Source organism: Myiozetetes cayanensis, unplaced genomic scaffold, assembly GCF_022539395.1.
Source record: "Myiozetetes cayanensis isolate MyiCay16 unplaced genomic scaffold, myiCay2020 scf12, whole genome shotgun sequence".
In the NCBI taxonomy this organism is placed as follows: Eukaryota; Metazoa; Chordata; class Aves; order Passeriformes; family Tyrannidae; genus Myiozetetes; species Myiozetetes cayanensis.
In genome coordinates, this window is record NW_026086826.1 from 4,744,238 (window position 1) to 4,767,391 (window position 23,154).

General features: G+C 38.5%; 1 protein-coding gene across 3 annotated transcripts in view; it reads left to right on the forward strand.

Annotated features, from left to right (window-relative positions):
* Positions 1-23,154, forward strand: part of MAST2 (microtubule associated serine/threonine kinase 2) — a 184,635-nt gene that overhangs the window by 33,171 nt on the left and 128,310 nt on the right. Inside the window, exon 1 of one of the 3 annotated variants that reach the window (XM_050307180.1) lies at positions 13,274-14,892. The exons of the other annotated variants lie outside the window; for them this stretch is intronic. Within the exon in view, the coding sequence (XP_050163137.1) occupies positions 14,854-14,892 (39 nt within the window). The 5' untranslated portion in view covers positions 13,274-14,853. Of the gene's footprint in view, positions 1-13,273; positions 14,893-23,154 lie in introns of those variants that run through there. 3 annotated transcript variants of the gene reach the window in all.

Sequence of the window (23,154 nt, forward strand, 5' to 3'; positions counted from 1 at the left end):
AACTAATTTAATGGATGAGCTGTTGTCAAGGGAAATACAGGCGGTGCTTATCTCGCTGCCAAGGATCCAAGGGTCGAAGGCAAAGGTCGGAGCGTTCATCTCCACCTTCATTTCATCAGCGCCGCCAACCTTGGGTTCTGTTTCAGCTCTGCACGCTGGGCTGGCTCTAACAGGAGCCACAATCCCTTGGAACACCCCTGCTGCCTGTTCCATGTTCCTGAGCTCTCCTTTCCCTCATGTGTTTTCACAGAAGTGTTTATTTTGCTGCACTCCTAACAAAAAAACACCTCACCATAGTAATATTCAGTTCTTACGACTTGATGATAGCCAGAAAATTCTGGCTAATTGTGAATTCGGGCTGCTTTGTGCACAAGTGTATTTCTACTGTGACCTGTCAATCCTTTGGGCTATGGACTACTGGTCTGGGAATCTTCATGTGAAAGCTATGGAGTTGTATCTTGTATTGTAGCTTTACTGCTGCCCAGAGTTTGTACAGTTATTAGTTCTGGTACCACCTTTATTTCTTTAGTATTTAGTATTGCTAAGTGAATGATGTTCTGAATCGTGGGCTTTTGATCCACACTCCCTTTGGCTCTGCTCAAATGACTGTATGCAATGTAAAAAGTCAAATTTGTGGGTATTATTACATCTATCAATAACTATTTGTTTGGCTTTAGGTAGGCTTTTGATGTTTTGCCTTAAATTCACTTAACAAATGCTTCCTTTCAAAATAAAGTAAAATGCAGAGTGTTGCAAATTTGAAATGCATGCATTCCTTATCAAAGTTATTTTTTAAATCTTAAAATGAGCTAATGAGGTAGAGAAGTTTGGCAAGATAAACTGAGGAGGTTCTTGAAAGAAAAGAGGAACAACTGTCGTGAACATGCAGAACTGTCTGAATTGAGAGGAAAAGTACTATGTCAGCATTGCCAAAGTATATTGATCAGGCATCAACATCAATCCTGATTAAATAGGCAGCTGTTTAAAGTGGAATATTTGACAGTGACATCTTTTATTTTCCATATGATTACTTGCCTGCTGACATGTTTACTTTCTTGGTATAATTTACATACTGTGGTTAAAATGTCGCTGACTGAGAAGTAGTTGAATTATACGAGACAGAGTAGAAAGAAAATCAGACATTGTGATGGCTGATATGAACATGTATGAATATCAGGTAATATCTACAAACAAACCAGCTGATTTATGTGCCAACATAATTCCAAGGGAGCACTCTAATAACTTGAGTGGCTTGCTTATCTTCTTATTTTTTTATGAAAAACGGATTTCTAAATTACTTTTATTGTAATATATATACATACATATATATATTAGATTTAAAAATAAAATGCCAGCAAATCTTTGTATAAATGAGAGGTGTTGAAACCTTGGGACACCCCGTTCCTTGTGGGTTTTTTGTCAGACAAACCTGTGGTATCAACTCCTCTGGGAAAGTGTCAAGAACGGATTCAAACCTGTTTAATTGGAAGGATGCTTGGCCATTAAACTTGGCTCTGCAGTGAAGTGATAGATAGCCTTTACCTTCTGATTGCTGAATTGTTCTATTTTTCCATAAGCAAAAGGTGAACTGCTGCTCTTCCCCTCCAACTTACTGTAAATTGCACTAATTTCAAAGGAAAGGTGTGGTGGTGCTCACCTTCTTCAATGGGGTACATCAATGATGCAAGCCCTTCCATCTGCTATCAGACTTCTTTTTTGTCCCATTATCAACAAGGCTTTTATCACCAAACTTTGCCTGCATTGTATGAAATCTCCATCTGACAACAGTCATGGTCAACTGTTAGTAATTGTTAGCTCCATTTTTCCTTGCACATCAGGAGACTTCTCCAGTAGTTTGGTGGTTCAGAAGAAGGTGACCAGAATTTCCCTTTCTAGACCAAGCAGTGGAAGGTTGGTTAAACTCCATTTTGTGTTACATAAAATGGATAAAGTTCATTTAACTCCATTTCACCTAAGCTCCATGATTGAGCTTATGCTTTTTGTTACAAGCTTCTGTTCTGTGTTGAATCTTTACAGTCTCCAAAGAACCGAGCTGAGTCAATCACAGCATACTCTGAGTTGGAAGGGACCCACAGGGGTCATCGAGTCCAACTTTAAAGGAATGACCCACACAGGCATCAAACCCACAACCTTAACCAAGAGGTTAAGGACCTCTTCTTCAATGGAGAAATGCAGTGTTCCCCACTCCTGCCCCTGATTAAGAATGAAAAGTGGTTAAAAGGAGAGCAGAGTGCTTAAGAACAGAATAAAGGAGGTTGTTAATTCTGTGAGTAGAAGGAGATAATGACACAGCTTTAAAATAATTCAAAGATGAAACATGTGGACCACTATTTGTGCTGTATATCCAGTTGCTTAAAATAGTTTGAGGACTGGAAACAGGCAAATGAAGTACCAATATTTAAAAAAAGGGATCCATGAGCAATCTTGTTACAGAATTGCAGATGTTCCCTTCATGCTGTAGTTGCCTGAATCCTAATTCTTATGAGTGTAATTTACCATTTGGTTGCATTAACATGCATGTACATAGAGCAAGTCATTCAGATCACCCTGACAGTGCTGACCTCATTGCTTATACTCTGCTATTAAAGTATGTTTGTCAGCAGTGGTTTTGTATGTGTTTCTAGGTCATCAGTTAAAATCATGGAATCATTGAGTGGTTTGGGTGGGAAGGGACCTTAAAATCATCTTGTTTCAACCCCCCATGCCATGGGCAGGGACACCTTCCAGTAGAACAGGTTGATCAAAGCCCCATCCAACTCAGCCTTGAACACTTCCAGGGATGGGGCATCCACAGCTTCTCTGGGCAACCTGTTCCAGTGCCTCACCACCCTCACAGTGAATGATTTCTGCCTTATATCTAATGTTATATGCATGGCTGTTCTGTTGACACAGAAAGGTCATATTCACTAACAATGCTTCTGACAGCTGCTTTTAAAAATTCAATTGATTGGCAGGTTCTTAACCCAGAAAGTTTTGCTGTTTCATAGAGATATATTTTTTTAGAAATGTAATTTTCAGTCAAGTTAAAATCTCTATAAACAATTCCAAGTCTGATGCCTCTATGCTTACTTGGTCAGCAGAAGCAGTAATTTGAACACTTCAACTTCCACCTCTCCCATCCAAAAGCACAGAAGAACTCTCCTCAGGAGCCACAGTGACTTATTTGCAACCTTTTTTTTTTCCCCCACAAAAATCTCAACAGCTGATGTTGCTTCTGCTTGTTCTTTGGAAAAGCTGATACGGGACTGAAATAATTATTTCGCCTGGGATTGACATCATCTGAAACCTCCTCGATAATCTGCTTACTTGTTTGGCTGGGTAGGAATGGACTTTGGCTTTTCCACTGCTTCCTGTTGCAAAAGCAGCTTTGAAGGCAGGACCTGAGAAGGAAAGGGGGCTGCCAGTGTGGGAAATTCAGGAGCCCAGGAGGACAGAGAGCAAACTGCTACAATCAACTGTTAATGCTGATGCCTGAGAACTTTGAGGTATATTTAGAATGCTGCTGTTGCTGTGTTTGTTTTGTCCATTGCAGCTCACACTTAGATTTAGTTGCTTTCTACTTCAGTGACTTTGGAAGGAAACCTGAGCAGACAGGGCTTTCTTCAGCTTCATTACCTATTCTGCAAAAAGCTTCTCCTTCCCTTGAATTCCACCTTGACTGTCCAGATTCGTGTTCTGCTATGAGATCATTCTGTCAATATAGGCTTGTTTACTTCACGACTTCAGCAGTTTTGGAAGGCTCCTTTCAATGTTAAAACATCCACCTTTTGCATTAGCAGGTTTCTTTTCCAGCAGGGGACTGTGAATTGCTACTGATGACTGTCAGTGTTTCTTTCTTCTGTGAAGACCTAATGTTTTGGTAGAATTGAATTCTGTTTTCTAATGTAGTTTCCTGTGTTAATTGGTTTCATGCTGGATCCTGTCAGACTCAGTATGATACTGGCCTTCTGAAAAGCTTATTTTGTTGATGCATTTAGAAAAGGCTCTACTTGTTTCATGGAAAGAATTTTCCCTAGGGATGCTGCCAAGGCTCAGAAGACCAAGAGATCTTATGGCTTTGTGTTTGAGTGAAATCAAACTGGCACTCATCATCATTTTGTCTCTTTCTAGCTAGAACAGATCTGTAGATGAGTATGTATTTTTGGCAAATGAATATGTATTTTTGTATTTTTCCAAATTGGAAGTAATGGTATGAATGATCGTGACTACCAGAAACACTGAGCAGTGATAGGGAATCAAAGTTTCTGCCGTTGTTCCTTCTTTCCTGGTAACTTCCAAGCCACTGGCCAATTTCATCCAGGCTTGAAAAGAAGAAGAAATGTCAAAAATAACTGTAATTGCAATATTATAAGAACTGGAACAGAGTAGGAGACACCCCCTCACGTTCTCTCGGTGACAGTCAGTCCATTGTTTATTGTGGTTTGGCAGCTCTGGTTGACACTCAAACATGAGAGTGCTCGATCAGCTGGGGGAGGTGCTGTCCCCAGTTGGGTGAAAGTAAAACAGGAGAGCCAGAGTTACCTCTGTCAGGACTATGGGAGGGAGCAAGAGACAAAAAGACAAACTCAAGTCTGCAAGAAACTGTGTGTCTTTAATGCTCATTTCTTGAGAAGCAGCTTGTTTATATTGCAGTACTGAAAGAACCTGGCATCTCTCTGTTTCCAAAAACACACTGGTGTTAGTGACCTAACTCTGGGCAAGGTTGGAAGGGCAGATTTTGAAATGTTTCTTGAACTGCTTCCTTGTTGTCAGTTTGGCTTGTTGCTTTTCACTGTGGAAGGAAAGATGGGAGGTCACTCCAGCAAACTGAAGCTCTTCCCAGGTGGTGCCTTTGCAGCATCCCGTGCTTGTCCCGAGCTGGGACTGCCCTGCAGGGTCAGCACAGGGAAATGATGGGATGTCTTGCCTGGACTGTAAATCTGACCTTCCAGAAAGGAGGGAAGGGAACCCTCACGTTTCTGTTGAGCATATTGGAGCTGAGCATACTTGTGGCATCATCTGCAGTTTATTTCTTTGCTTTTCACTACTAAAGACATTAAAAAAATTAGTATTCTACAAGCTTGAAAGACAGACTATTATCTAATTGGCTTTTGGTTAGGAGGATACTGATTTCTAGGTCAATGTAAAACAAATGAGCATTTAAATTGAAGAGGAGCAGCTGTTCCAAAGCCCCTTTCCACAGTGCCTGGTTTTGTTAAGGATAATTATGTCTAATTTTAAATTATGATAGCTTTGAGTATTGAGCTTTTGCCTTGTTACATGCACTATCTCATTCTCCTTCATCAGTAAGTATGTTCCATCTTGGAGCAAGATTTTTTGATTGGATTTATTTTTCTGGGCCCTTTGAATTACAAAGAGAAATATGGATTTAAAGATGGGGTTTTCAGCACTTTCATGCCAACGTTACCACACTCCCCATTTTATTTTTCGAGGTCTCAGAACTGATATCAGTGTGTCTGATTCCTGGGGAAGGATACTGCTGGGAAAATACATATTTATGTAAACGTGTAAGATTTTTTTGTTCGTATTTTTAGCTTGAAAATGGAAACGTCAGGCTCTAGTGCTGAGAAATCCAAGAAAGCTCTTGTCAGCCCTTGGAAGGAAACATATGCTAAAGATGTCCTGTGGATTACATACTGCTTGTTTCAATTAACACATTGATATTCTCTGTCAGTTCTAGAGACAAAAAGCCCAGGTGACAATTCAAATGATGCATGAAAATCATATTTCAATTTTTTTTTCTGGTGAGCTCAGATTTTAGTTTTGAAACAAAGAAGGAAAGATTTCAAGTGCTTTGGTCAATGTGATATTAGTAATTCAGCAGTATGTCTGAATGCTTTAAAGAACATATATTATATATATATCTTGCTACTGTAATGAAGCAGCTTTTATGTCAAATGTTTGCTTTTATGAAATGTTTGTTGCTGGACATGACAGCATTGTAGTGTCATGCAGAAGAATTTAGTGTTTGACTTTAATTTGGAATACAGTGTAACCGTATCAAGAAAAGTTAAATATATATATTTGCATAATAATTTGAAATCCAAGCATTTTTTACCTGCTAGTTTTACTAAAGGAGATTGTCTTCCCATGCCTTTTAAAATAATTAATGTCATACTTTTCGTCTGAGAAATATTCTTTGAGGCTTTAAGTCAACAATTTTACTGTCTTTTGTTTCTTCTCCTGACTGAATGTAATTGGTTCTGTTAAATAAAGACCAAAAAGAGTTTGAGATTGACAAATTATTAGTATGTTTCTACTTTTTTTTTTTAAATGAAAAATAGCTTTTAAAGAAAAAACCCACACAATGGGAGAATTTACAAAGATAGGAGGGTCTGATGCAGATCCTGGGGAGAGGAAGAATCAAAAAAATAATTTATCATTGCACTGTAAATCTTTGAAATCTTGAATGAATTTATTCTTGTATCTTTCTTACAGTCATTGTTCTAGTTTAGTGGATAAATGTTGGGAAAAGGGATATCTATAAAAAATGATCAGCTTTTAACTAATCCACCAGTTTGAGGGATGTCAAAATTGTGAGAAATCAACAGCAAAGTTTTGTCTGAGACCGGAAACGGAAGAATAAAAAACTGTCAGAATCCAGCAGTAAAAAACTGCTGTGAGTGTAAGATTAGTCAGGTATAAACAAGGAGATAAGGAGAGTAAAGCCCTCTAAACTCCAAATGTTTTGGCTTATCTTCAATATTTATTTCAAAGGCAGTGTTTGAAAGTATATCATGTTGGTCTTAGGCCAGCAAAATGGCACAGCCTTTGGAGACTTGTTGAAGCACTTTAATGTCAGCTGGAAATGAAGGTTAAATTCATGGTATATTAAAATGAATTGCATGTGAATTAAGTTGGAAAAATGTATTCAGTGCTGTAGACTCTGTTCTGAGCAGAATAATTAAAGAAAAATCAGTTGTTGACTTTCATGGCGTTTTTTTCTTCGTTGCTTTTTTCCCTAATGAGTGTGTATGACAGTGTGAGTCATTATTTGTAAATGTTATGCTAGTGTAATAGAAGAGGTTCCATGGTCTGTGAAGCATCAAGTGTTTGTTCTGAAGAAGTGACTTTCCAAAATGACAAATATCCTACAGAGAGGAAGACAAAGTGAAATACAGCTTGGTGGAGTTTCATACCTTTGCAATTTGTTATCCTTGTTAACTCTGGAAAGGAAATGGTATCTCTATATAAAAATTGTCCAGCTTGTAGTTCAAAGTCAAATGTGGCTTTATTGATGAAGTAAGAATTGGAAGCAGAAAAGTTTGGGAAGAGTTTACAGAAAAGGGAAGTCTGTATATGCAAACCACAGTGAGGGTGCAGGAAGAGTGCTGCCAGTCAGGAGTGTGGATAGCGGAGGAAATGTTTTGTGTACAGTAACATTTTGGGGGTATTTCTCAGCATGTGGTTGCATTAGATAAGAGATCTGTCTGTAATCTGTAGCTCTATCAAAGTAAATTCTGTGGCAAAACAGTTCCAGGGTTAACTGGATTCATGTTGTCTTTGCTGGGGGATTCTTGAAACGATAGGCTTTGTTTTTATAAACCTTTTAGTCAATACCTTAATTAGGGAAACACAGGAGCTGGTGTTGGGTCCCTGAGCTTTGGGTTTGTTGCCATTCTGATTGGAGGTATTGGCTGCTGATGTCTTAAGTCCTCTAAAGCAAGAGGGTTGTCTTATAATAAAGTAAGAGAATCCTGGTTTTGGTAATGTCATCAGGATGTATTTTCTTCAGATTTAATTTTACAGCAAACCTTGAGAAAGGCTTTTCTGCCAGTCAGAAAAAAAGGTTTGTTTTAGGAATGGTACTGTATCTGAAAGAGAAGCTGGTTTCCATTGTGTTCTAAAGGCAGTTCAACTCCAGAACATGAGTGTTTGCACGGTGAATTTCACAATTGCTGTAAATATTACAGCTTAATTAAAGATTCCTTTCTGAAGGTGTTAGCTTTAAAAGGGGCTTGAGCCAAGCAACTTGTGTTTCTGCCTGGAAGCTGGTCTGGTGTCTCTTCTGAACGTACCTTCTGTGGTACAGTATGAAAACAGTCGGCCTGTAGATGAATGAACTCGTTCCTCCACCCTTGTCGGCAGCAAATTTACATTTGTATGGAAGATGAGTGGGAGTGCCGCCTTTCATAAGGCATTGGATGTGGGGGATGGGCCAGTCTGGCCCAGGAATCTCAACCTAACAAACTGGAAACAGAAGATGTGCTGTGAGAGCCTGAGCATCGTGTAAATCTTGAGGATTTTGGACGTGTTTTTTTTGTTTTTGTTTTTGCAGCATTTCTTTTTCCTTGGGACCAAACTTTGTAAGTGGTGGTTCAGGATGAGTTCCTGCTATGGTTCATTGCTAATGCACAGCTCTGCTCCAAAGGTCTTAGTTTATCAAACTGAATCTTGTAAATAGGCAAGAAATGCAGAAGAAATTCAGACAAGCTGTCAGGCGAGTTTCCTTAGGTTGGCTGCCAAGCTGTTTTATGTTTTTTTTCTTTTTTTTTTTTAAACAAGTTACTTCATCAACCTCCTTGTTTCAGTAGTCTGTCAGTGTATCTCGAAGAGACACATTTTTAAATCTCCAGATAAACATAGCTTGATCAAAATAAATAAAAAAACCCCGAGCACTTAAGTTTCAGATTGACAGTGAAACATTTGGCTCATTGTTTTTGCACCGACAAATGTTACAAAAGGCTTAAAAAATTTCTGCTGCAATTGTCAGCTGATAATATTTTGGAAAGTGATGTTTTTTTCCCCAGCTCACAATATGTTATGTAAAGGAAGTGTTATATCTTTAAGGTTTGACACAGCTTGATGTTTTGTTGCTTTTAGTTTTGACTAAATAGAATAAGAACTATAATGAATTTTGAATTATGAAAAATGGGAATTTTGAATCTCAGTATCTTAGATCAGGGATTGGTTCAAAAATTTCCTTGATAATAAAATATGTAATAAAGAGCAGATGAATGGAAAGCTGTTGGGTATTTTAGCCTGATTTTTACATGGGAGTATTCTCTGTATGGCAAAACACAAATGGGTCTTCATCACAGGATCATCAGGATCATCCTGTTGTGTAATGTTGATGTCCTTCACACCACGTCTCCAGTGATGGGGTCCCAGTTGTGTGTGAGACTTTCTGGTGTTTTTGTAGTTAATAGGAAATATCAGAAGTTTCTGAGTGGTCAATGTAGTGGACTTGGACCTCTCGTGTTACGAGTTTAAGGTGTGCAGCTATTGGATTCACTTAAGCTGTACTGGAGAGTACACACATTTATGATCCACAGTGTGATGATTTGATTGCTAAGGTAACTTTTACTAGTTTTGCCTTTATGGTAATGGTAAGTTTCCATTCTGATGCAACAGGATAAACCACAAAAGATGGCAGGTGCAGTGCCAGAAACCTGAAAGGACTAGGAAGTCACAGCAAAATGAATTTCTCTATTCATGTTTTAGTTAATTCTTTTTTCTTGCTGAATGTTGAGCGATTCCTGAAATACACCTCAAATTTCAATTACAATTTAAGATACATAAAAGGTATTTTATATTCAGCATAGATAGTACAATAAGCAAACTGAACGCAGCTCAAGAGATGAGACGTGATTCCACACAGATATGTCTTTGTGCATATGTAAATGCACTCTCTAATATAGTAGATACAGACTCCTTTCTTATTTATCCCCCTTTGCAGTTGCTTTGGTGAGCAGAGAATGTAATAGGATAACAGCTTATTCACAATTTCTCAATTATGTTTTAGTAAAATGTGTTGAACACGGGAACAATTGCTCGGCTTCACAGAGACTTCCTGTGGTCGTTGCTTTCCTGGCTGTGAAATTGGTCTGCCCTTGGTCATCTTCCACTGATGCTGTTTGAAAACCTGCAGGCTACAGAAGGCCTGAAAGAATTGATGTGTTTTGATTGTACTGAAGTTAATGGATGGAAAACTCCAGTCGTTCTTCGGACTGGAAATGTTCTAACCCCTCAGATTTTTTTTTCTTCTGCAAGACAGAGAAGGAATAGATTTTGGTAGCAGGCAGTGGAATGAAGTCTGAATCAGCACAGATGAGAAGAGATTTTGTCTTATAAAAGGAAAAGAAATGCTGACTGAAATCTAAGTACAGACCCCTCCTAGAGTTTTGCTCTGAGAGGGAGGGTTGGTGGCTCTCCAGTGTGTGAGGAGTAAAATTTCAGGTCCTCCTAATATTCTTCAATCTCTTGTCATACTTGTGGTCTTTCCTGTGATATTTAAAGGTGATTGAGTCCTTGACGTCTTTTAAACCCAATTTTTTCTACCCTGAAAACATTTATTTTGGATCTTTCAATTTCTCAATATTCATCTTGAAATACAGGTGACAGACATGATTTTCCATGGTGATGTCATCCATGTCACTTCCAGAGACAATACCCGCTCATTTACGACGCGGGGGCTCTTTTGCTCTGTCTGGTGCTTACTTGACCTGTCAGAACTGCACGCTATTTTTAGAACTCCAGTTTACAAATTCACCATTGCACCTGGTTCCTTTTTGGAGTTGATGCTTCATAGGATGCAAGACGTTGTTGTCTTCAGCAAGCACTACCTTTTTACTTTCTACCTGGATAAAAACACAGAATGATTACACCAGCTGAGCCCAGTAGTTTATCTCTGATAGCAGCTGATAGCAGGTCTAAGATAGTCTAAGGCAGAGTCTCTTCCCAGAACACTTGCAGCTGTTTGTGAATCTGGGTCTTCTTCAGTGTATTTTCTTCTTTTAAGAGGGTCTTGGCAGATTCTTCAATGAATTTGCCCAAATGCTTTTAGCCATGGTAGAGATTTTTTTTTCCCCCTCAGGTTTTTACAGCAAGAAGGAGCCCAGTGTGACTGTTGTGTAAAGCAGTGCCTCCTTTTGTTTCTTTGGAAATTACTCTTAGCCTCCTTTCATTCATCCCACTATTGGCAAGCTGATGAGCTGTCCTTCCCTACTCACCCAGCTAACCCTTGCTGGAACATACTGGAAGTTCATGGCTCATCCCATTTCCTGATGTCTTCAAATCAGGATTGAATAAAGAGCACTGCAGCCAAACAGGAATTGGTTGGATTATGTCTGAGTGATCCCACTACTAACACTACCCTTTCTCTTCTCTTGTTACTGAAGAGAAAAACAAAATTTTCTCCAGGTTTGTTAATTTGATGGAAGGAGGAAGAATTGAGTTAGGAGCTTGCTAAAGTTCTTGGTGAATCAACTTTGAATTCCCTCTTTTTATCTCCCAATTTTTTTAGTGAAGTTGAGTGCTAAGATACGTACTGTGATTCTTAAAGGATTCAAATATTACTCGACATTATTTTGCATTTTTCTTCTGATAAACAGGTATTTTATTAGACTTTTTCAAAGTGCTGACTGCATCTGAAAACTGAGCAATTTGTTTTAGAATTAACTTTTTATATAATTGATAAAACTATATTTAGTGTACTTCAGTTTCCTTAATATCTTTCAGTAATATATCTGTTAGTGTAATGCCATACACAAATACTTTGTCATCTTTAATTGGAGACTTACCTGCACGGTTTTTAAGGTGTCAAAATGAATATGTAAGGATGGCGTAATCTCTTGGTAAAATGAGGGGTAAATTTCTAAAGGTAATATTTTGCAAGAAAAATTTTCCATGTCAGGGAGTTGCTTTTCAATTCCATTTGTCCTTTGCTTGATCCGGTTTGGTACTGAGTATTTTCCTCCCACCCTCTTTCATCATTGCTTTTCTGTGGTAGACTTTGTGGAAGGCAGAAAAAGTGAGAGTGGATGACTCTTACTAGTTAAACAGGAGGGTGGAGGAGGTGGTCACCACATTCAGGATGTTTTTGGTGGTGGTTTTTGATCTGACACTTAAATAAATGTTGTTTGCCCTGAAGAAGGGGAGGAGAGAGGGAAGCTGGAGGAAAAGCCATGCCTGCTTTCTTGCAGCAGCCCCACTTGGCCTCTCTACCCCAGAACCTGGGTGACTGTGGCAGGCAGCCAATTTGAAAGCATCCTCCCCCCAAGAAAGCTTGAAATGTGGAAGAGAACAGATGATTCTTATGGTATTGGAAGACTCATGCCAGCCTCAATCAATTACAAGTCACTTGTGTAGACATATTGAGAACTGGCAATGTCTGAGTATTACGGTAAATAATCCAAGAAGGATTAGATGTAAATGTGCCAATAAGAACGCTTTCAGTTCCATTATGGAAATAAGTTATGGTTATATGCTACTGTTACCTGGCTTAAACATTCTCATTTAGTGGCTGATTTAGGAAGAGAACACAATGTGAATGGTGTTGCAAAATCGTTAAGATTCCTTGATTCCTCTCACAGAACGTGTTGTTTGATGCTGCTGACCTTAGCCAGAAGAGGTAAGATCAACGGTCCAGTTAGTGCATGGACTAATATAAACATTTCTGAAGTGTAATGTAGACTAAAATCAAATGCAAAACGCATGTAATGTGTTTGTGCAAGCATGCCAAAACGTTTTGTTTCTATGAGATTTTTTTTTGAAGTAAAAATAGCATTTGTTTGACAGTAACGTCTGATAACTGAAGTCAGTCTTCGGTATATTTTTCTGAGGAAGCTCATTTGATAGGAAAATGCAGGAAGCGATATTGCCATCCATCATAAATGTTATCACAGTGAAGAACCACGATCATTTCATGTCCGTCTCCTTTTAAACAGAGCTCCATCTGAATTTTCCTCTCGCTGGGGTGACGTCTTCCTAAGTTCTCCCGCGGAGTTTTGCGCGTGGCTCGACGTTTCCCAGCCACGCTTGCAAAAGAAGATGCTGTTCCTTTAAAACCAAGTGGCTCATGGAGTTGTTTTCACTGGCGCGCAGGTTTTTTGTTTTTTTTTAATGTGGTACAGTTCTACTCCATGCAAATGAGCTGCCTGCCCTCTCCGGAGCGCACAAAGGCGCTGCAGACCTCGCTCGGCACTCACTTGTTTAAAACGGCAGATGGAAGGAGGGACGGCAGGATGAGGATTTATTAGCTGCTCGCAATAAAAGACCACACTCGCTCCGCGGAGGATCAGAGAGAGCCTGGTGAATGGGATTGAGTTGTATCTGCCTTCAGCTGACTTTACAATGATGCGTTTAGCTCATGTGACTCGGTCACTTAGCAGGAAGATCAGCTGAAGATTGCCGTGTAAATCTCTATTCCTTTAAGCACCGCCAACCTGTGTGCTTGTGTCGAGACTTTTTTTTTGGTGTTTTGTTTTTTTTTTTTTTTTTGTTTTGCAGCTGTCATAACTGTGGGAACAGGAACACTCCATCGAGCTGTGGTAGGCAGCCCGCGGGCTGGGCTCTCGTTGTTGTTGCATTTGCACACTTGAGGATGTCTGGCTGAAATCCCCTCATAAACACAGCTCTCGATGGAGTTTGATTTTCTTTTATATATACGTCTCATGAGATTCGTCAGAGCCTTGAGTTAGGTTCTTTTTAAATACAGTGTTTATATGCAGAAGTTATAAATAGACTCATCCTAGGATTTTTATCAGGAGATGAAATCTGTTGCTTTAGATTTCTGCTAAAGAATTTGAAGGTTGTTGCAGCAGTAGGTTGTTCATTATATTTGCAATATTTTCTTTTTTCCTTTCTAATATAGAAAGGGCGTATGTAGGACAAAGGCTTCTTGACATGCTCAGTAATTTAAATAATACTGGGATGAACATACCTAGACCTTTATTGAAACGGTGTTTGGTATAGCTAAAAGCTTTATTGTTGTTTTATTTTTCAACACATGCTATATGCTCGTGCTTTAAAATGGGATTGGCATAATGTACCTAAAGGGGCAAAGCCTTTTTTGACCTTGCTGGAGTTGTCTGTCTGCAGGTAGCTGGCAAACAGAAACTGCAGGACAGACTGAAAAAGCCTCAGCTGAACTGTGGGGTTTTTTCCTTTTTTTTTTTTTTCCTTTTTTTTTTCCCCTTTTTGCCATGGATGACGATGAGGGAAGGGCTTCTTCAGACAGCTCTGTCAGTGACGAATAGATGAATGAATTCTTAAACGTTCAGAACTTGCAACATGTGTTCCAGACCCTTCAGCACATGAGAGTCGCAAGATCTCAGCAATGAGCTGGAGAATGTGCCGTGTCTGCTGCAGATGGAGGAGCCCAGCATACCTCAGAGATAGCAGAAACAAAAGAATGTGTGACAGGATCTGAAGAACCTGACAGTCGCTTTGTCTTGCAAAGGACTAAAGGAATTTTTTCAAAATTTGGAAAAATAAAATTTCTTTTTTTTTTTTTCTTTCACAGTGAGATTTTTTTTTCCTGTGTTTTAGATAGCAGTGTGTCCTGTGTGCCCACAGCATTGCTTTTTTAGTTAGCGTGACTGTGTATTTTTTAAAGGAAATGTGACCTGGATTTTGTGAGCTTATTATACACAGTAAATGAAGGCAGCTGTTTTAGTTTACTGATCCCTTATAACAGCTCAAGTAAATTGAAATAAAGCAAAAATATGTGCGCCTGGGATCTGAATTAAATTCCACTCTTTGGCCTTACACGGAGCCGTGGATTATTATATATTTGTAGACAGTTGTGTGTATGAGGGGAACGAGACATCCAACCTTGAAAAGATTTAGGAAAGTCGAGCAGCTTTTTCCCAATGTGACCTGCTAAATCTGCCACAAAGAGGCAGGCAAAATTACCTCCAGATAGTCAGAGACCGTGGCTGCAGCTCTTCATGACAGGCAAGTGCAAGACCAGGCCCTATTTTTAGCAAGTGGTCAGAGGGGGAGTTAAGGAGGAGGGGGAAGAAAACTTTGAAAATAATGGACTTCTTTAACAGTTAGAGAGCAAAGCCAGCCAGAAGCAAGTGAGCTTTAGTGCTCAGCAGTTGAAATATGGATGACTCGAGTATTCTTCGAAGAAGAGGGCTGCAGGTGAGTGTAACTTCAGCCTGCTTTTATTTACTCTTCTGCTTGTAATGTTGACAGTCTCGTAAAAATGCTGACAATTGTTTGGAGTAAATCAGGTTGACTGAGTACATAACAGCGATGCTGGAATTTGAGGTTTTCTGTTTTCACCAAGTGTGTATTTTGTGAACTAAAAGCAGGCTTTTGTATAAAGTACAAAATACATTTTTTTTTTTTATGTCTTGGTTTTTATCCAATAATTTTGTGAATGTTCCTGTGGCAAGAAGTGAAGTCTGAACTATGAGGCTAACCTTGTTTTTCAAACTTCAGTTTTACAGACACATATAAAAATCTGTTCAGTGACTTTTCAGACTTGGCTTAGAGTAGCCATTTTAGTTAAGCATTATCTAAAAATTAAATGTCAAAGTAGAGTGAATATTCTCTTTTATTTTAGATATATGCTTTTTTATTGCCTCAAATGCACAGTAAACCCAAAACCAGAATGTAGTTCAACAATGCAAATAATATTTATATTTTACTTAGAACAACTATTGTTAAGTTCAAATAAATATCTAGTTTGTTTTGAACTTGAACTAGTGAAGTTTTATTTTGTACTGGTGCTGTGGAAGTTTTATTCAGTTGCAGTGGAATGACTAACATGGTAATCCGTGCCAGTGTCAGTGGTGTGTGATGACTGAGCTGATGCTTATGGAGTAAAACTGCTGGAAGGGAGTGAGCTCCAAAATTCTGTGTGAGCTGGGCATGGAATAGATTAGTGCTTGAAAGCACAGTATTCTTTTTTCCCCCTTTGCATTGTAATGGGATGGGATACAGCCTATTACATACTTGCTAGCATAAGTAATTGTTTATAGACCATGAACGTTGCCTATTAAATTAACCATGCCTGTCCTTTTGTTTAACTTCCTTTGAGGGAAAATAAATCTACCGTTTTAACATGCTGCCATTCATACCTTAGTGATGCTATAAGGCAATTACAGAGTAATTATTGCCTTATGTGAATATGATCCATGTCTCACCTTTTTATATTTTGTGTATATTTTCATTTTCCTTTGTGCCAGCTTATTAAAATCACAGGAATAGCTTGACACTGTGTGCTGTGTATACCACAGTGACAGTGTGTTATGATAGTGCATTTCCTCATCATAAAATCAGCTGTATTTACTTTCTGTATAACTGAGTATACAGGAATAAGTAAGATGGTTTTGGGATAAATTTTCGGATAAATTGATGCTTGTTTTCAATTTACTTAATTTGAGTTTCATAGCCAAGAAGACTGTTTCTGACTACAGTTAATCATGAATTTTTTAAGCCCTTTTAGAGCTTTCCTGAGCCTAGCATTTCTCTGGGATGTTGTATCTGTCTGACATGTCAGGGAGTGGTTTTTATGGTGATGCTTCAGGGAACTATTGGAAAAGGAGGGGAGGTTGGAGGAGCCCAAATGTGTCAACAGAAGACACTGCTGGGAATGAGGATGCATTTCTCTGGTTTAACTCTGTGTAGTGTGGTGGAATTTGATAATTCTGGTGGTCTTGAGTATTTATTGTCTCTGTGTGGTGTTGTGTCTTTGCACAGCCGGGTAGGTATCTATAAATCCACATATTTATATATAGGTGTAATTAATATCTCCATCAAAAATGCTTTGGGAACTAAGAAAATATGCTAAAAGGAATTAAGGCAAATATCCATTAAGTCCAAAGGAAGTTAATGCTGAACCTTTTTTTTTTTTTTTTTCCTTCCCTCTGTATCTTGGAGTAAATTTTTTAGAAGAAATTGTGGCTCAGAAAAGTGACCATTTTATAGTCAACTTCAACTTTGGCAATTAGGAAAAATTTAAAAAGCTGTTGGGACTCTGTCAAAGCATTACATTTAATTACTTTCTGTGCAGGGCTGGGTGATAATAGTTTGGAAAGCCACTGATGAGAAAGTTTCTTAGTTCAAACTGGATGTTGATGGCTTCATAAACGAACATCCCAGCCTAAATTAGGTCCTCTAATCCAACCCCTCCACTCAAAGCAGCACTAATTCCAAAGTTAGATCCAGTTGCTGAAGGGCTTGTCCAGGCTGGTTTTGAGTATTTCTAGGGATGGAGATTCCTCAGCTTTTCTTGGCACCTGTTCTGGGACTTAAATCACGTGCACTGTGAAAATCTTGTTTCCTTTATATTTTGATACAGAACACTTGCCCCAGCCTGTTAGTGCTATTTCATGTCATGTTTAAAAGTTGACTATCGAGGATTGACTGGGATGAACAAACTGATTATCTCAGTGCCATGTTGTCCCTCCTCCCCAAAGTCTCCTGTCCCCACCCTGCTTTTTAACACAGTTGATTTAGACTTATTCTCTTGTCAAAACCAATTCTTTTTTCTCTGTTAAATAAACAATTTACCATCACCAGCTCTTCCTGTTCTTTAGCAAATATATGCATGTGTTTTCCTTGTGCTTCTTGTTACCTCCATTACCTGCAATGCACTTGATGTCACTACTGTGATACCTCCTCTTCCTGGGAACTCCCTCTGCAGTGATCCCTGCAGTGAATGGCAGGTGTTTTTGTTTAGTGAAATGTGTGGAAATTAAGGTCCAGGAGAGGCAAATAAAATGTTCTGTGTAAATATAACTATATATACACATACAAATATACATACACATGATGTGCTCACACAGGATGTAGCTGAGTAATAGCAATGAGAGAAGACTGAGAAAGAGCTTCTAATAATGGAATAGTCTTTTAATTTCCAGGCTTTCATTTTAGATAATGAACTTGGACTATTGATATAAATTACTGCCTAGGGACAGGTGCTAATGCAGGTGGTGGAGATGCTTCTGCTGCACTCTGTGCAGAGATCTGTATTTGGGTTTTTGTAGTTAGTGGTGATGTAAAATACATTGTGATGTTAGTCACAAATGTTAGGAGGTTACCTGGGTTTGTTATTGTTCCATGTACATGTGAATTATTTGTTGTTGCTATTTTAGTGCAGGTGAAAAGCAGTAGTACCCAGTGAGATAAACTTGAACCCTGTGAAGATAAACTTCTATTTTGAACATCATTTGTACTAGAATATGGTTATTTTTGGGGGTTTTATTTGCACTGCTGGAGCCACTGCATGTGTGCTTTTACTTTTCTCACACATGCAAGAAATTGGTTATTCTACCACCAAAATCCTGATCAGTGCAAGTAAGAAAATTAATGGAGAATGTGATATTCCAAATTTCAAATACTTTCATGGAGATTATATTTTATATTCCTGGTACTTAAGCAGTGCTCAGATGTGATTGGACTTTGTCATCACCACAGTTCCCTCCATCCACCTCTTCCTACAGAGTGATATCCCCCTCTTGCTTTCTGCTGGAATTTGGGCTGGGTTCAACTAGATAATTCACTTTGTGGGACTGTTTTTGTGCTGGTTTCAGTGCAGATCTGAAAGACAAACTGCACCACAGAACTTGAATGTGTTTATCTTGGCTGGTGTTTTCTGCTGCACAGCATGTTTGGCTAAAATATGATATACATATAAAAAACCATACCCCTTCTTCTTCTCTCCCCCAGTAGAATGATTTATTAATTCTAAAGATAAAACTAACATTTTCCTCCTGGGGGCAGGGGGGAAATAGGGCATGGAGAATATAATCTCAGAATATTCAGTGGACCTGTTTTTGAATTGATTTATTTTACTCTAAGGGCTGAGCACTTTTTTTTTTTCATAGGGAAATGGACTCAGAATCAGTGGTAACTCTAAGCTTTGATATGTTCAACAAGAGAAGGTTTGCTGTACTGTACAGTTTAAACCTTCTCTGGTGCATCTTTGCTCATAATTTAGAGACCCTGAAACTCATCATACTCATCAATTTTGTTTCCTAAAGAGTGTCTTTTAAAATTACTGGAGATATTTTTTGCTGGCTACAAAGTGGTCACAAGATCCGATAAGGATGCTGTCAGTAAGAATGTTGCTTTTTACAGTATTTTTATAAAAAGTTTAAGGTAGAAATTGTGCTTTATAAAGGAAAAGAAGTTGTTTACGGTGATTTGGACTCAAAATTTGATTTTTCTGGTTTGCTTTTGAAACATGTATTAACTGAAAGATGAGTATGTAAATTTTAAACTGAAGGTTAACTTTAAGTTTAGCACGATACATACACGTGTGAAGATCTTCAGATGTTGTGAGCCTCTTGGGCTTGAGTTTTTGGAACAGGGTAGGCTGCTATGGAAAATATATTAACAAGAGTTATTTTATACTGCTCCCAGATTTACCAGGCATATAACTGAACCCACAGGTCAGGTGTCTGCTGAAAGGCTTCCAACAGGGATGATGTGGGCAGTCACCAGTCATACTGACATCTGAAGAAGGGGTGGTAACACAAGAAGATAGATAAAAATGATTTATCTAAGATACTGAAATTATTTACTTAGAATATAAGAAATTGCACACTGTTTTTCTTTTAAAAAACACTAGTTTAAAGAAAAAGTAATATTTTCATGTTAACTTCCAAAAGAAACAAGGCTTGGTTCCTGTTCTCCCAGTAAATTCTCAGCACCTGAAATCAATTAAAATTTGGACTGGAGAAGATGTCCAAAAGATAGTCTGAAAGTTCTTCAGCTTCTGTGGAAATCAGCAGCTGACAGGAGGAGCAGGATGTGTTGTGGTGTTACCAGTGTGGTGAAGGGAAATGAACTCAGATGTACAGAGGCTGAGCTGTGGGTGTGCAGACTGGCTGGGCAGCGTGCACTGTCATTGCCCAGGAGTGTCTGGAGGGACATGAGTGAGGAGAAGAAGGATTGGGGAACACTGAATGTGGAGGAATGGTTGCTAGAATTCATTAACTAGATTGGTCATGAGCAACTTGTTTTGACTAAACTCAGTCAGTGGAACCAAACTGTGAAGTTTTATTATAGGAGTCTGTTGTGATCTTGTGCTTGGGTGCTGTCTATTGTAACGTGAAAATTGATTGTTATGATGTGGGTGAATATGCTACAAATCATTGTAGGACTGAGGATTCATGCTTAGAAAGGCTCCCCGTGTTGATTTTTGGTGGATGCCTGCAGTGCTTTCACCCTGGTTTGCATTTTCAGGACTTGTGCTCGTGGTCCACTTTGCAATGGAGTCCTAAAGGGGACTGAATTTGGGGAGCGTATCCTTCTGCCATTCACTGTGAAGGCACTAGAAAATATAGCAAGGGAAGAACGTGTAACTTTGTCAGAATGAAAAGTCCTTGAAATATGGACAAGGATAAAAGGTTAAATGGTTTGCTCAGGCAGAAAAGATGGCATTTAGCTGCTGTCTTCAGGGTATTGTTAAATTGCTCTGATAATTTGCTATAGTTATGCTTAAATAAGTGCTTTCAGTTTGTCATTAAGGACTTTGTGAATGCTTGTATAGCTGAACTAAACTTTTTATTTTCAACCTGTGAGAAAAGATAGAAATGCCAGTAATTAATTCTACTGTGGGAAGAAAGATTTTGTTGGCGGGTGACTGCATGAAAAAATGGAGATCTCTGTGTGTGCATCTGAGTCTAAGGAGATTTTGGATAAAGGGATTCTTCCTGAAGATAAACAGTAATATCTTTTTCATACATTTCATTGACTTGAAAGTGTCTGCTTGGTGGACTTGGTAGGTTTTTGCTGCTGGGGGTTGCTGTGTGGAGAGTGGCTTTTGTTTCTCCTCCCTGCCATTAACCACTTGGCAGTGCCTCACTGGCGTTAATAGCGCTGCATTTTGCACTTGCTTAATGCTGGAAATCCCAAACCTTAGAGGAAAACCAGCTCTCCAGCCTAGCAACATAACCTAATGCTGCCATGCTGCAAGACTGGTGTTTAATCTGCTTATCTTTAATAGTCTTCACTGCTTACACAGACCCATTTACCTCTTTAATGAGAAGAAACGTCCTGCAGTGAGGCAGCGTGTATTTTGCTTCTGGGCTTATGTCATCAGCCTGGAAGTTGAAATTGGTTAGAGCACTTTTTTATTTTCCTGTCAGTTCTGCCTGGTTGTGGTCACCTCTTCAGTTTCTCACATGCACTGAAAGACGGTGGGTTTTGTAAAAGGAAACCAGATTAAAACATGCCAAGTGAAAATCTAATTGTTGGAAACGGTCTGGACTGATTGGGAGCAGGAAGTCATCTTATATTTTCAAGGGATAAATATCAAGTATATTTGCATTATGAATATTTGTAAATTGTGGCTGCTAGTCACATAAATGACAAAAGTGTGTTAGGAGTTGCAGTTGCAACACCTGGAAAAGGCTCTCTAAAATGTCAGGAGACATTGAAAGTCAATTGTAAATATGTAGCAATATTTCTCATTTGATTTAGCAGTTGTTCCTCTTCTACTTTGTATTAAAGTGCTTTACTGAAGCCATTACTATTTATCTGACCTGTAGAAGGTACAGGATTTTACCATTTCTGGGATCAGGACAGGATCTTGAATTCCTGGGAGCTACTATTAGAAGACACAGAGTAATCTGTAGATACCAGAGTGTTTGTGTGGAAAATGTCTGTCTTGTTTTCATGTTATTCTCTGAAGTAAATGATATTAAATCTTCAAAAGGGGTTCATTTTCAAGTGCTGCATACCCTAGACTTTTTTTGATATGAATTCTTAGCACAACAGTGAGAGGCAAGAATCTGGATTACTTTATTCAGCACCTACGTGAGCAGCAGAGTCTTTTTGCCCACCAGGGCAAATGCAAGTGTGCAAATGCAAGTATTTCAGCATCCAAGGTACTTCAGGCATTACCTGGGCAACTTGTTTTCAACTGTGTGGGTATAGTCTGAATTTTCAAATCTGAGAATATACTTTAGCAGTCTTTTTCCTTACAGAAACAAACTTTAAAATTTACATTCTCTTTCAGGAATCAAAGAAATAGGGTTGGCTTTGGTGGACTTGATAAAATTTTGCAATCTGAACGTTCATGTTTCTAGATGTTAAAGGTTTTTCTTAACAACATGATTTTTGGCCTGGCCATCAGTGACATTCAAAAGAAATTGCAAAACAAAATAAAAGCTACCTAAAACCACGGGAAATTCAAGTGGTATGGAAATGATTTGTTAGACCAGGTGTGCTTTAGAAACAGGAGTTTTCACTTTACTCATATCTTGTGAAAACATTGTATTTATACTGTAAATACTGCAGTGCACTTGGCTTATGAGCTTTGAAGTCATCATCTCTGTTTAAAGATTTGCTATGAATCACACTCTGTAGTTTTGTGATTCAGAGCCTAAAAGGAAGATTGGTAGGTTATTATTTTGAATCTGCCAGTCTTATTTATTCCATATTAGAAAGCTAATTTCAGCTTGAATTCAGTTGTTCTATACTATATCATAAATACATAATACATGCCATTTTACATAAATGCCCTTATATGATTAAACCTTGAAGTTCCTCTTTTTTGCTTCATGGATCAAGCATTCTTGATGTAAATCCAGTAAAAAGTATTAAATTGTTTCAGATTTTGATGGACTTCAAACTAACATTCAACCTCACTGTCCTTAACTATTCTTTCAGTATCAATTTTATTGATATGTCTCAAGGCAATAAGGTCCATCTTTCCATGCATCTTGACATGTTGTTGTCTGCTGTGGGGCTTTGGGTGAAGTGCTCTACTACAGGTGTGTCATAATATAGTGAATTAAGAGTTTAATCCTTCCACTCCCTGTGCAGAAGGCTTCTCGACACAGTCACTGCTGTTCTCTGAATTAATTTCTTCTTCCTTAAATAAATAACTGCATTTATGATTTTCTATTGTTTCTCTTTGATAATGAGATATATATATATATCTTTAAAATCTGGGCTTTGACGTTACCAGCGCTTTGTCTGTGAGCACAAACAAGTAATTCTCTGGTTCAGCTTTGTTTTTACCTGGTCACATCTATAAATGACTCATTTTGCTACCAGCAACGCTCCATTTAAATCAAATTGTTTGAGCACAGCAGATGCTTTTGTAGCCAAAGGTTTCTCTTTTCAAGATGCTCTTGGATATTACTGTGATAAAGTCATGTTTGGAATGAGGATGAATATAATTACCGCCTATTGTACGGCTTAGCTTAAACAACTGTAACCTGATATAATTACTTTTAAATTACTTCCATCAGAAGATGAAAATATTAATTGGGTTTGACATTTATCACTTGTTTTACATCAGCACGGGCTAATAAATGTCACTTGTGCTGCCAGCCAAAAGAAAGAAATGGTATCAGATGTCACTGGGGTGGTTGGTGTGGTCTGTGAATTAAGGTCCTTTCTGCTCCATCAGTTTGTGAGCTGTGGCTCCTCCGTGCT